General features: G+C 39.2%; 1 protein-coding gene and 1 pseudogene across 1 annotated transcript in view; both read right to left on the bottom strand.

Moving 5' to 3' along the window:
- Window positions 1-13,074, bottom strand: part of LOC139014453 (sodium/hydrogen exchanger 9B1-like) — a 66,088-nt gene extending 53,014 nt beyond the window's left edge. The window contains exons 1-2 of the mRNA XM_070421443.1: window positions 13,006-13,074; window positions 10,184-10,319 (exon numbers count right to left, since the gene is read on the bottom strand). Coding sequence (XP_070277544.1) covers window positions 10,184-10,319; window positions 13,006-13,074 — 205 coding nt within the window. The remainder of the gene's footprint in view (window positions 1-10,183; window positions 10,320-13,005) is intronic.
- On the bottom strand, window positions 7,349-8,277 carry LOC138998803 (2-aminoethanethiol dioxygenase-like; annotated as a pseudogene).
- Window positions 13,075-14,253: the final 1,179 nt, after the last annotated feature.

Below are 14,253 nucleotides of genomic sequence, written 5' to 3'. Positions count from 1 at the left end.
TTATCTCCACCTTGCCTTAGGACAAATTGTGTTAATAAAAGCAAGGATCCTAGACAAGGAGGGAGTCTTAAGCTCCTTTAGCTAAGCTCCTCTGACCCCAATGCTTTTCAAAATTATATTTCGTCTCCAGATTCTCTATTAGTCCCCGGATTCCTATGTCATCTATGCACAGCCTTTTCCAGATTCCTGAACCCTTCTTGATGCTAGGAAAAGAACCCCAGCATCCTAGGAGCTGTATTGGTAAACATTGCTATGACATATGTCTGATATTTGCTGCATATGGAGTCTTCTAAGATTTCTATGGTTTCCCATCTTACATGTAAGTCCTTTAATCTTTTTGAATTTATTTTTGTGTCTGGTATAAGTTGATGATCTCGTTTCATTTTTTTTTTTTTTTTTTTGCATGCATCTAACCAAATTTCCCAAAACCATTTATTAAAGAGACTGTCTTGACTCCATTACATGCTCTTGCCTTCATTGTCAAATATTAATTGAGCATAAACACTTGTGTCAATTTCTGGGTTCTCTGTTCTGTTCCATTGGTCTGTTCTTGTGCCAGTACCAGGCAGTTTTGAGAACCATGGCTTCGTAATATACTTTGATTTCTGGTATTGTGATCCCTCCAATTTTGGTCTTCTTTCTCAGGAATGCTGTGGCTATTCAGGGTCTTCTTTTATTCCATAGGAATTTTTGGAGAGTTCATTCTAGATCTGTGAAATATGCCATTGGTATTTTTATTTATTTATTTTTTAAAAACATATTTTATTGATTTTTCACAGAGAGGAGAGGTATAGTGAGTTAGAAACATCAATGAGAGAGAAACATCAACCAGCTGCTTCCTGAACACACACACACACACACACACACACACACATACTTCTGAGGATGTGCCTGCAACCAAGGTACATGCCCTTGACCGGAATTGAACCCCGGACCATTTAGTCCGCAGGCCAACGCTTTATCCACTCAGCCAAACCAGTTAGGGGAACCATTGGTATTTTAATGGGGATTGCAATAAATCTATAAATTGCTTTGGGTAGTATAAACATTTTAATGTTGTTGATTCTACCAATGTTTTTCCATTTGTTTGTCTTCCTCTATCTCTCTTTCAATGTTCTGTAGTTTTCTGAGTACAGGTCTTTTACCTCCTTAGTTAAGTTTAATTCTAGGTATCCTAATTTTTTTATTACAGTGGCCAATGGGATTGTTTTCTTAGTTGTTCTTTCTGTGAATTCATTGTTGGTGTATAAAAAAGCCACAGATTTCTTGGTGTTAATTTTGTATCTTGCTACAATGCCAAATTCATTTATTAAGTCTAGTAGTTTTTGGGGTCTTTGGGGTTTTCTATGAACAGTTTCATGTCATTTGTGAATAATGACATTTTTACTGCTTATTTTCCAACTTGGATGCTTTTCATTTCTTCTTCTGGTCCAATCATTATGGCTAGCACTTCCAGTACTATATCAAAAAGGAGCAGTGCAAGTGAGCATCTTTGTCTTGTCCCTGCTCTTAGGGGAAATGAATTTAGTTTTTGCCCATTGAGTATGATGTTGACTGTAGGTTTGTCATATAGGGCTTCTATTATGTTGAGGTATGATCCCTCTATTCCCACTTTGCTGAGAGTTTTTATCAAGAAAGGTTGTTGGATTTTGTCAAATGCTTTTTTTGCATCAATTGATATGATTATGTGATTTTTGTCTATTTGTTTAAGTGACATATTAAATTTATTGATTTGTGGATATTGTACCATCCTTGCATCCCCAGAATAAATCCCAATTGATCATTGGTATATGATATTTCTAATACACTGCTGGATCTAATTTGCTAGAATTTTGTTGAGGATTTTAGCATCTATATTCATCAAGGATATTGGCCTGCCTTTCTCTTTCCTTGTGGTGTCTTTATCAGGTTTTAGAATTAGGGTAATGCTAGATTCATAGAAAGAGCTTGGAATTATGCCTTCCTCTTGAATTTTTTTGAAGACTCTGAGGAGAATATACTTTAGTTCTTCTTTGAATGCTTCATAAAACTCCCCTGTGAAACCATCTGGCCCTGGAATTCTGCTTGCTGAAAGATCTTTGATTACTGCTTCAATTTCTTGGATAGTTATCAGTCAATTAAGATTTTTTTATTCTTCCAGATTGAGTTTTGGAAGCTTGTATATTTCTAAGAATATGTCCATTTCGTCTAGTTGTCCATTTTGTTGTAACAGAGATGTTCATAGTATTTTTTCATAATCCTTTGTATTTCTGTGGGGTTGGTTGTTACTTCATCTCTTTCATTTCTGCTTTTGTTTATTTGGGTCCTCTCTCTTTGCTTCCTCATGAGCCTGGCTAGAGGTTCATCAATCTTGTTTATCCTTTCAAAGGACCAGCTCTTGGTTTTATTGACCTTTTGTATTGTTTTTTGGTCTCTATGTCATTTATTTGCACTCTGGTCTTTATTATTTCCTTCTTTCTGCTTACTCTGGCCTTTTCTTGCTGCTCTCTAATTCTTGAATTGTTGGGTTAATTTATTATCATTTTTCTTGTTTTTTTGAGGTAGAACTGTAGAGCTATGAACTTCCCCCTCAAGACTGCTTTCACTGTGTCCCATAGATTTTGAATTATTGTGTTTTCATTGTCGTTTATTGCCAGGATGCTTTTTATTTCTTCTTTGACCTCCTTGGTAACCAAATCATTGTTGTTGTTTTTTTAATTAAATCTTTATTGTTCAGATTATTACAGTTGTTCCTCTTTTGCCCCCCATAGCTCCCCTCCACCCGGTTCCCACTCCACCCTCTGCCTTAACCCCCACCCCCCGTCCTCATCCATAGGTGTACGATTTTTATCCAGTCTCTTCCTGCACCCCCACACCCCTTTCCCCCTGAGAATTGTCAGTCCACTCCCTTTCTATGCCCCTGATTCTATTATAGTCACCAGTTTATTCTGTTCATCAGATTATTTATTCACTTGATTTTTAGATTCACTTGTTGATAGATATGTATTTGTTTTTAATAATTTGTATCTTTACCTTTTTTTTCTTCTTCCTCTTCTTAAAGGATACCTTCCAGCATTTCATATAATACTGGTTTGGTGGTGATGAACTCCTTTAGCTTTTTCTTATCTGTGAAGCTCTTTATCTGACCTTCACTTCTGAATGATAGCTTTGCTGGGTAAAGTAATCTTGGTTGTAGGTTCTTGCTATTCATCGCTTTGAATATTTCTTGCCACTTCCTTCTGGCCTGCATTGTTTCTGATGAGAAATCAGCTGACAATAGTATGGGTACTCCTTGTAGGTATCTGATCGTTTTTCTCTTGCTGCTTTTAAGATTCTCTCTTTGTCTTTTGCTTTTGGCATTTTAATTATGATGTGTTTTGGTGTGGTCCTCTTTGGATTCCTTTTATTTGGGGTTCTCAGTGTCCTGGACTTATAAGTCTATTTCTTTCACCTGGTAGGAGAAGTTTTCTGTCATTATTACTTCAAATAGGTTTTCAATATCTTGCTCGCTCTCTCTCTCTTCTTCTGGCACCCCCACAATTCAGATGTTGGTACACTTGAAGTTGTCCCAGAGGCTCCTTAAACTATCTTCATATTTTTGGATTCTGTTTTCTTTTTGTTTTTCTGGTTGGGTGTTTTTTGCTTCTTTGTATTTCAAATCTTTGACTTGATTCTTGGGATCTTCTAGTCGGCTCTTGGATCTCTGTATAATATTCTTTATTTCAGTCAGTGTATGCTTAATTTCTAGTTGGTCCTTTATCACAACATTGAGGGTCTCACTAGATTTTTTGAGGGTCTCACTAAATTTATTGGCACTTTCTAGAAGATTCTTGAGTAACCTTATAACCGTGGTTTTGAACTCTATATCCAGTCGTTTGCTTTCCACCATTTCTGTCATTTGTGACCTGTTTCTTTGACTCTGCATTTTGGCTGCTTCCCTGTGTTGATAGAGTGGCTTTCTGTGCTAGGTGTCCTATAGGGCCCAGTGGCTCAGCCTCCCCAATTACCTGAGGTGGACACTCTTGGTGCACCCCTTTGTGGGCTTTGTGCACAGTCTTGTAGTTAAGCCTTGATTGTAGTTGGTAGCCCTGGGAGGAATTGACCTCCAGGCCAATTGGCTGTGAGAATCAGCTTTGTCTACAGTGGGAGAACTTCTGTGCTGGAGACACCCTTCTGGGGCAAGACTTGCTTCAGTGAGGCTTTGGTGCTCACTGAGTCTGCCTGCTGAGTGTGTCCCTTATGGATCTGAGGAGTTATAATCTGGATGGTCTCACTCTGATCACTGAGTACACTGGCACTTGGATCTCTAAGGAGGTGCTAATTTAGCCTATGCCTGAGGCTACCCAGCAGGAGTTATGGAGAGATCTGCAGATTCCTCTTCTTTGTTGGGGTTTGGAGGTGCCCAGATGAGGCTTAGCTGTGAAGCAATGCAAGCTGCTGTGGGGCCTTAGGCCTTCTTTTGGATATTTGTGTCTCTCTGACCAAGCTGCAGTTTGTTAGGTAATTTTAGATTGCAAAGGGCCAGGTCATTCATATGCAAAAGCCTCTGCTCACAGCTTGTGTGGGGCGGGGTCTCGGGGAATCAACAGGGCGAAGCAAACAACTATGGCTGATCCTTAGCCCTGCCCTAAGAGTCCCCAGGTCTCAGTATGCTGAGGTAATTGCTGCCAGCACCTCTGAGAGAAAGCCGCCCTTGAGTTCTGACTGATGCCAGACCGTCCAATTTCTCCCCATATGAGTCTGGGTCCCCAGAGACTCGCCCAGAACTGGAGTTCAGAGCTGTTGGGAGCTTGAGACTCCCTCTCGATTGAAAAAGACAACCATGTCCTCAGTTGCCAGCCCTTTCCTCGTGCAACTCCATACCTCTGCACTTTACTTCTGCACCTCCTCTGAGTCTCAGTGTGCTTTTCTCCTTCCTTCTATTTGTAAGTTTCTATTGACATATCCCCAAGTTCAGAGAGTCTTTCCTCAGCTGTGTACACTCTACTAATGAACCCAACAAATTCATTCTTCATTTGTTCAGTGCTTTTAATTTCTAGCATTTCCTTTTGAGTCTTTCTTAGAATTTCCATCTCTCTGCTTACACTACCAACCTATTGTCTACATTTTCATTGGAACCTTGAGTATGTCAGTCATAGTTGTTTTGAATTCATGGTCTAATAATTCCAATATCTCTGCCATGTCTGTGTCTGGGTCTCTTCAAAGTTGTTATTTTCCCTTTAATACATTGTACATATTTTTGTTTAAAGGTTAGCATGATGTCCTGGGTACAAGGACCTTTGGTACATGGTGGTAAAGTATGGTAGGAGGGTAAGAGTGTTGTGGCTCTAGGATTAGGACTCAGTCTTTTAGTGAGCCTGTGCCCTTGGCCTTGAACTTCACTAGTGCCTCTCAGGTTTTTTCTATCCTCACAGATTATACAGGATGGCTAGAGGGGTCTGGAGTTGGGTATTTCTCTTCTCCCAGATAGGATGGGCTCTGATAAAACTCCCATAGGTTAGGGGCTGATAAAATACTTTCTCTTAAGGACAGGTCTTTAGAATAGAATGCTGTGGTATATTTCATTGTGGGTACTTTACCCCCTCCCCTTGCCAGATGGCTCCTGGACAGAAGTGTGTCTGCTCACACCGTGACTGGATTCCCTCTGGAGTTTTTAACTCTTAGACTTGTTCACACTGAGCCTACAGCCAATTTTCCATTATAATTTTGGTTTTCCTGCTCTGGTACTGGTTCCCACAGAGGTGTCTTCTCTATTAGGTTATGATTCTCTGTATCTGCCTTCCCATATCCAATATTTGGTTACAAGGGCAGTAATTTGCCCTGTGACCTCATTTCTTTTTTTTTTCTTCAAATTTTAATGTGTTTATTTCTACAATTTGTTATTAAAAGATTGTGAAAAAAGGAATCCTATAAATAGTAAAAAAAAAAAAGGGGGGGGGGGGGCGTGGGGGAAACAATAGTGCTTCATGGCCGGAAGCAAATAGTGTCAATGTGTTTGTAAACAAGGTCAAGTTGCTCAGACTATTAAAAGGACAAAAATAAAACTAGTTACAGATAGCACAACTGTTCAAGAGGCTGGGAGTGTGGATATTTGATGCCCTAAAATGGCCAGCAGAATACTTAATTCTCCATTGCGGAGCCTGGGTCACCAGTGCCATCTCGCTCTCCCTACAGAAAACCACACCAGAGGAAGCAAGCATTGTCTCTCTCCTGCTAGAGGGAGAGTCGGTTCTGAGAACAGGGCCACCAATAACACAGCTAGAACCACCAGCTCTCTGGAACATTAGGTGTGAGAGAATTTGAAACAGTCAACATTTTCCTCTACTTTTGCAGGAAAATACTGGAAGTAAATAGGGACATGGAGTTCAACAGCTGGCCAGGGGAGAGGTGTTTTACATTCAGTTGTTTGGAAGCATACTGATTCAGTGCCTCTGACTCTTCTGGTTAGAAAATACAGCATTACCCTACCACCTCTTATACTATGACCAAATAAGTCACTTGAGGGTAATATAGGTTTTGCATTAAAGGTGAATCTGCAACAAAAAATCTGCTCAACTCACAGATCTGGGGACTCACAGGGAAGATAAGCTGTAAGTGAGAATATGTCACTGAGAAATGCAGGTGTGAAGTTCTTAGTGGATGTTGCCGGAGTAAACCAGATGTGACTACTGGGCAAGGGGAGGAAAGAAAATCTTGTCCTCTACATGCATAGTTATGTCCTGGGGATGATCCCCCAACTCTGGAAAATTGATTTAATTTTCGCAACGAATTAATCAGGCAGGGCAGCTCACTTAAAAAAGTAGCTCGTCTCTCTAAACCTAGTTTTTGACCAATGACTTGAACTAAAAACAATTCAAACCACTGGGTCATTGCAGCCCATGAGTTAAAACTATACAAGTAGCAAAGGGCATAAGGACATAAGTGGAAAGCAAGCCCTGTTTACCCAAGGCGAAGGCGATGAGGGGAGAAAACCTCTCATTGTATTTTGTATAGGATGGGAACAAAGAAAGAATATTTTCATTATGGCTTTAGGATGGAAGGGCTTCAGATAGTCCCCTGCTCCCCTTCCCCCAAATCAAAACCCTGGTGGCAGTGACAAAGCCAGAAAACAACCTAGCCTCCCCCGCCCCCATAACCGTGCCCGGGTGGCTGCGGTCCAGTTGCCCGCGCTTCCCAAGGCTCCCGATGAAGCACACCAGTCCACTTCAGTAGATCCAATGCCCAGGTGGCCTGGGGGTAGGGCGAAAGCCCTTGTGGTGGGTTGCTGGCAGCCAGGCCCAGATCTGAGTAGGGCAAGTCTTCAGCTCCCCTCTCCTGGGCGCCTGCGGCTTCAAGAGACGACCTTGGGACCTGGATAGGGCTCCCTCTTTCACCAGAAGTCATCGGCTTGAGGGGTCTCCGGGAGCCACACCTCTCGGGGCAAGTCCCAGGTCGATCCGGAGGCCTCCTTGGCCCTGACGGGGAGCCCCCTGTAATAATGGCAGTCCCGGTCGTCGTTGGGGTCATAGGACGGGGCCAGAATGTCCAGGAAGGCAGCGGGCCAGTCCACAGCATCGATCTGCTGCAGGTTGTCCCAGTGCGACGTGAGGATGCAGGGGCCGCTGGCGAGCTGAGCACGCCAGGCGGGACAGTGTCCCGCTCGCGGGGCTGCAGCGGCAGCTCGAACTGCTGCTCTGGCAGCGGGGCCCGCTGTCATTGCCCACCCGCCTCCAGCTTAATTCATTATATAGAAACACGCCCAGGCCCAAGCCATCCATCTCGTAGATGTGCATGTAGGTAACGGGTGGCAGGTTGGGTGGCCTTGCGCGGGGCGATATTCAGGTCCTCTGCACGGACCTGGGTTAGCAGGCTCTTCAGCTTTCTCAGGTTCTCCGGGAAGCCCTGCGGCATCGACGACACCTCAGAGCCTGGCACCACGCCACGATGGGAAGCGCTGCGTCCGCCCCCATGGCCTTGGAAGGTGAGGCAGGCCTGGCAGGCGATCCGCTGGATCAGGGAGGCCACGTTGTCTCCAGGTATGCACGGCGGTTCCTCCAAGTACCGAGGCCAGCCCCCTCCATTCCTCCACCCCTTGCGGTTATCTTCGGCCCCCACGGCTGTGAGCACCCCGGGCAGGAGGCCCCGCAACTACCGGCTCATGGGGCACGGGGTACCGCGGCCACTAACCTCTACAGCCGGTGCTCCTGCCTCACGCCCCCTCCGAGCAAGCGCGTGCCCAGCCCATGCCCGGCACTCGCGATTCAGGAGCAGGTACCGGCTTTGCAGGCCGTGGAGGGCTTGCCTTATCCGAGGCTCCATTGATGCGGCCCGTACCTATGATTATGGACAGGCGCCATGACCTCACTTCTTTGATTAAACCAAAGGTTGTAAATTTTTCAGTTTGTTCAGCATTTTATTTGTTGTTAGGATGGAGTGATGAAGCTGGACCACAATCTGGAAGGGTCTGAGATACTACCTTTGAGCTCTAAACTTCCAAGACTTCTTCCTTCATAAAACTGATAAGATTTTAATGCAGAAAGTCTGACCCTAAGACTGATAGTTAGATGTATAATAAAACTTTCCTTTCATTTATTTTAAGGGAAAACAGCTTCATAAAAATAAGTGAACTTAGTAAACTAAAAAGGACTTATAGCCTGAAACCTAAACCTATTGCTGTAGAATATCCATTTCTTTGGGATTAGGCAAGACACTTCCCCAGTACCAGTATAGGCTATAAATAGTGTGATTAAAAGTGATAAGATTGATTTCTGCATGTGGTTGAGAGTTTAGATTTCTATATAATGAATTAAGTATGATTTATAGAGAAACTGCAGCTCTATTTCTTTCAATTATCCAGAGTACATGCTGTTTTGAGGATTTCTTTAGTATGAATGTAGTGAGTGTGTGTGTGTGTGTGTGTTCGAGACAGAGAGAAAGAAACTGAAAGAATACAAGAATATACAACCCTCCAAATAGAAATATGGAAGCATATTTTTCTATAAATTTCTCTAAAATGGCAAAATCAAAACTGAAAGACAACAATGGAGGAAATGGGTTATAGATCTAAGTTTGTAATTTCAATACTGTTGTTATAAAACTCGTCAATTATTTCATGAGAGAACAGCAGTCCTCAATCTCAATGGAAAACCTTTGGTGACCAATACATTTTTCTCTCTTCCATAAGCCCTGGCCTTACTCCTAAAAACTGCTCTATAGAAACTGTCCACTAAATAGGGTCATGGAAACATGCAGGTAAGGCCTACATGCAGAAATTATATTTACAAAGAAGTCCAATCACTTACACTGGCAGATATTTTAGTTTAGTTTAGATTCAGGACCTTAAAAATAGTAATGTTAATTAAAAAGCAACTTTTATTAATGAAAAATCAATGAATAAAATTTGCTTTCAAAAGTTTAAAGTTACAAAGCAACAAATTAAGAAATTAAAAGTTTAAAACTTCAATTGCTTATCCTCATATTTTAAAATAATTTTTTGTTTTCTATAGGCTTTCTATTTTTGGAGGTCAAAATCTCTCTCTTTTAAGTTTAATCATATGGAACATCTAGGAAAAAAATCAAGAAAATCTCACACATATTTGGTGACAATGAGATACTTTAAACTATTAGTATGAAAGCAAGTTTTATATAACTATTTACAAGGCAACAGATGTTTTAAAAATTGCAGCCTAATGTAATAACTGTAATATTGCCAGAAATATAATATTCATTTTACTAACTTAAAAATAAATGTGGCTGGCTGGTATGGCTCAGTGGTTGAGTGTTGACCCATGAACCAAGAGGTCTGGTTTGATTCCCGCTCAGGGCACATGCCTGGGTTGTAGGCTCGATCCTCTTTTGGGGGTGTGCAGGAGATAGCTGATTAATGTTTTTCTCTCATTATGTTTCTATCTCTCTATCCCTCTCCCTTCCCCACTCTCTAAAAAAAAAAAAATTAAAAAAATAAATGTGAAAAGTAGGTTTTAAATAAAATGTTTAATCAATGCTATTTCTAATCTATGCAATTTAACATTAAAAGTTATAAAAACATAAAAATATAAATCTCTTAAGCAATTATTCTTTTGACAGATTCAAGGAAAAATTTTCTTTTTGTCCACATATTGACTCTAATCAAGCTGATAATCTCATCTGGGAGTACATAGATTTAACAGTGGTATTATTGGCTTGTGGTTTAATATTTATCAAACACATTTCTTATTTTACATACCATTTGTAATACACTTATTCAATCTTCCTTGTGGAGGAAAAGCATTTTTTGTCACCTGTGGTTTTGTTTCCTCTGTTTCTAAAACAACAATTTCCTTAGTTTCTTCATCTTCTCCAGTATTATCATCTTTGAGGATCTGAAGTAAAACAAAGGAATATTTTAAGAAATTTACTTTCCATACAAATTTATGAAGGTATAAAACCACCAAATCTCATAATTAAACTCTTATTATTACTGTCAACATGGAGAATTACACACACAAAAGACTATTCATGCTCTATATCAATATATGATATTGACATATGGGGATGTCATAGGTGTACATTTTATTTTGCAGGATACCTTGACTTAGCCTTTTTTAGACTTCAGGCCTGTCATTTTCATTTGTGATTTATATATATGAATAAGTGAGCCTATAGTGTGGATAGAGTAATGAAAAGTGTCCCTCCTCAATTTAATTCCCAAAGATTATCAAACTAACTTCTGTGGAATAAAAATACAACTAAATTGGAAAGGAGGTAAACATGGACCGATTTCATTTGAAAAATTATGTAACTGAAAGAAAAATTTTAAAAAAAACAGATCAAGCCTTCAGAAGGTGAAGGTTCAAGCTTCCACTATTATTTATAGATAACATATTCAGATAGTTCAGGGGTATACTTCAATCTTTCAGACTTTTAATAGTAGTTAGTCTAATTATGAAACTGCTGGTTTAGGGAAAAAACAGTTCATGAGAATACTGAAAAGCTTTTCCCGAGGTAAAAAACAAAATTTTTTAAATAAAAAAAGAGTCAAGTTAACCCTAGAACAGAGATCTTCAAATTTGCCTTACTGTCCTCATGATATGTATATATATGTGTGTGTGTGTATTGATAATACTTTGGGTCTTTGAGTGCATGAAAGAGAGAACATCACATTGTCACAAGAAATGGTAATGAAGGCTAGAGAGCATGGACAGAATAAGGGAAGGAAGAGGAAACATTTAATGGCTAGGGGGACAGGGGCACCATAGCAGCTGATGTAAACAAATTATGTAGCTCTTTAAGATCAAAGTTCTTTAAATCTAATCATGATTAATCTGTTTGAGTTCCCATGTAGAGATCTTTTTTTAAAAGTCTGTCACTATACAAAAGGGCCAAGGTAAAGACACAAAGATGAATTTTGATTAGGATAAGTAAAAGGTCATATACAGTAAAACCATATTTCTTTAAATTTTATTATTTCAGAATTTATAACAAATTGACATAAACTAAGATGAAGTCTTTTTTTGAAAATAATATATAAATTTATTAATAAATAAACAGTAACAAAAGGATATAACAACAACAGAGGCATGCTCTATAAACAACAAAAACATGATATGAAAACAACAAAAACATGATATAAAAACAACAGTGATGCAAACAATGACTGATAAAGTGATTAAACTTATTCTAATATCTCCCTGTATACCACATTAAGAGTGAAAACACTTTCAGAGTGCTTGACTAATTTCCCTTGTGATGAGGTACTTAGAACTTTAACTGTAACGTCACATGCTCTTCAAACTCGAGAGAAAGCAACATATAACTGACCATGTGCAAAAATGGGTTCAGGTAGGAACATGCCTACTCTGTCTAGAGTTTGTCCTTGTGATTTATTAATAGTCATCACAAATGCTGGCATCACAGGAAACCGTCGTCGAATCAATTTAAATGGGAGGCCAGTATCAGATGGGGACAAATTAATTCTTGGAATCAGAACAGCCTCTCCCTCTGCAGATCCTGTTAATACTTCAGCTTCAATAATGTTAGGTCGTAATCTTTTGATAATAAATCTGGTACCATTACAAAGACCCCATTTACTATTGAGATTTCTCAATAGCATGATGATTGCACCCACTTTCAATTTTAATTTATGACACGGCATTCCCGAAGGAGCAATAGTATTCAGAAATTCGATGGGGAAATTTTCCTTTGTTTCTTTGTTATGGGGTGGGGCCACAACATTAGTAACAAAGAAACAGAATTAAAACTTTATTGTGGGGAGCCACTGCAATGTTTTGGACAGGTTCAAGCCTTGGACTGATGAGAGGGCACAGTCCTCTCATTGCCACGTGCAAGTCCCAGCTTGGAGGGCAGGGCCCTCCCAAGATGAAGTCTTTACAGATAAAAATAATAATCGCAATTAGTGGTAAATATTTTAAATATTTAAAAGAAGAACCTTTGGCCCTTAAAAACTATAGAAGTCTCATTTTTTAAAAAATAAAAGATTATAGTACTAATATGAGCAATTATTATTTAGGAAAACTAGACCAACAAAGAGTCTACTGACTTATTCTATATACTTGCAAAAATAAAACTTGGGTCTCTTCAAATACAGAGTGGGGAAAAAGTAGGTTTGCAGTTCTTTGTATGGAGAATAATAAAAATAAATAAAAATATAAGAAAAACTGTGTTTCACAAATTCACAACTGTAAACCTAATTTTGCCTCACCCTGTATATAGTACAACATTTTAATTAGTTGGATTTGTCTTTACCTTTTGTAGTCTAAATTACTGAGTTGTTCCTGGACATGGCAAAAAATAAGAAGCTACATACAATTTCCAGTATTCCTAAAATATGCTCTCTTTAACTCGAAAATAATCTGTAGTCACCCCTTTCCATCTTTTAATTTCTTTTGTGCATTTCTTAGGACCCATTAAAACCAGCTATTTTAAAATGACCACTTCTCATTTTTAACCAAACATATAAGAAAAACCTAATAAATAAGCTTTAGAAATATATTTTATGATCAAGTTTATTTTCATATCATGTATTACAGTATAGTTTTAAGTTTTTACCTGAGGAGTTATAGATGATTGGATGTTTTTATCCTCCAACTGTTCATTTTCTAGTTCTGTGATGTCCATGCTAATATTTAAAAGAAAAATTATTTGAAAGAAAAAAACAGGACTATAATTCCATATGACAACAAACATAGTTAAGTGGAATTAATTTCTTAATGATTTTTTAAATAATAAAGTTGTATCATAGTCAAGTTAGGTATCTTTATAGTCAAGACAGTTCCAATATTCATTGTAAAGTTATTAACCAAAGTCATGTGCATAAGTTTTTAAAAAGGATCATACAGAAGTGTAATACTTCTCAATAGTTCATAATGCTGGGCATATCTTAAAAGCATATCCTAGAAAACATAGCTCTTTATTTCATGCTTGACATCATTACCACCATGGATTTACCCTATCTTCAGTCACACTCCTGCATAGGATATTTCAAGAAAATTTAAAATGAAACATGATCAACTATGTTAATACCTACATCTGTAAGTATTACTGGTGATAGTAGAAAGGTACTAACTGCAAATGGCATAAATAGTATTTGGAACTTATTCTAACTCTAGGTTTTCTACCTAGGCTGTCTAATTCCCATTCTTCTTGTTTTTCTCTCTCTCAAAGGCGGTTGGTAAACTATATCTTTACCCCAATAGCTTTAGATATATTACTAAGTTACAATGAAAAAAATCTCTTTTCCCTAGTAATGATCTTCCCATCTCAAAGTTTTATCTTTTGTAGAATGAATTTATCTAGGGCAGTGGTTGGCAAACCGTGGCTCACGAGCCACATGCAGCTCTTTGGCCCCTTGACTGTGGCTCTTCCACAAAATACCACGTGCGGGTGTGCACATAAGTGCAATTGAAACTTCACGGCCCATGCACAGAAGTCAGTTTTCGGCCTGGGCGAGTCTATTTTGAAGAAGTGGCATTAGAAGAAGTGGAGGGTGTCGGTCGGTTGGGCGACGGGAGAAGTGGCACAGGCGGAGGAGGTGCCAAGTATCAACAGTACTTAAACTATATAGGTAGGTTAATAACAATGTACCTACCTATATAGTTTAAGTTTAAAAAATTTAGCTTTCAAAAGAAATTTTAATTGCTGTACTGTTGCTATATGGCTCTGTTGACTAATGAGTTTGCCGACCACTGACCTAGGGGATCAAATATATATATATATTTGATTCATGACCAGATGGACGACCAGTCACCAGGAAATGCATGGAGCACCTTTGGGTCCCGCCCCTGCAGTTGAAAGGCT

Source organism: Myotis yumanensis, unplaced genomic scaffold (genome assembly GCF_028538775.1).
Source record: "Myotis yumanensis isolate MYYU_CA2020_CCGP unplaced genomic scaffold, mMyoYum1.0.hap1 SCAF_1, whole genome shotgun sequence".
In the NCBI taxonomy this organism is placed as follows: domain Eukaryota; kingdom Metazoa; phylum Chordata; class Mammalia; order Chiroptera; family Vespertilionidae; genus Myotis; species Myotis yumanensis.
This window is presented reverse-complemented; position numbering and strand designations above follow the sequence as displayed.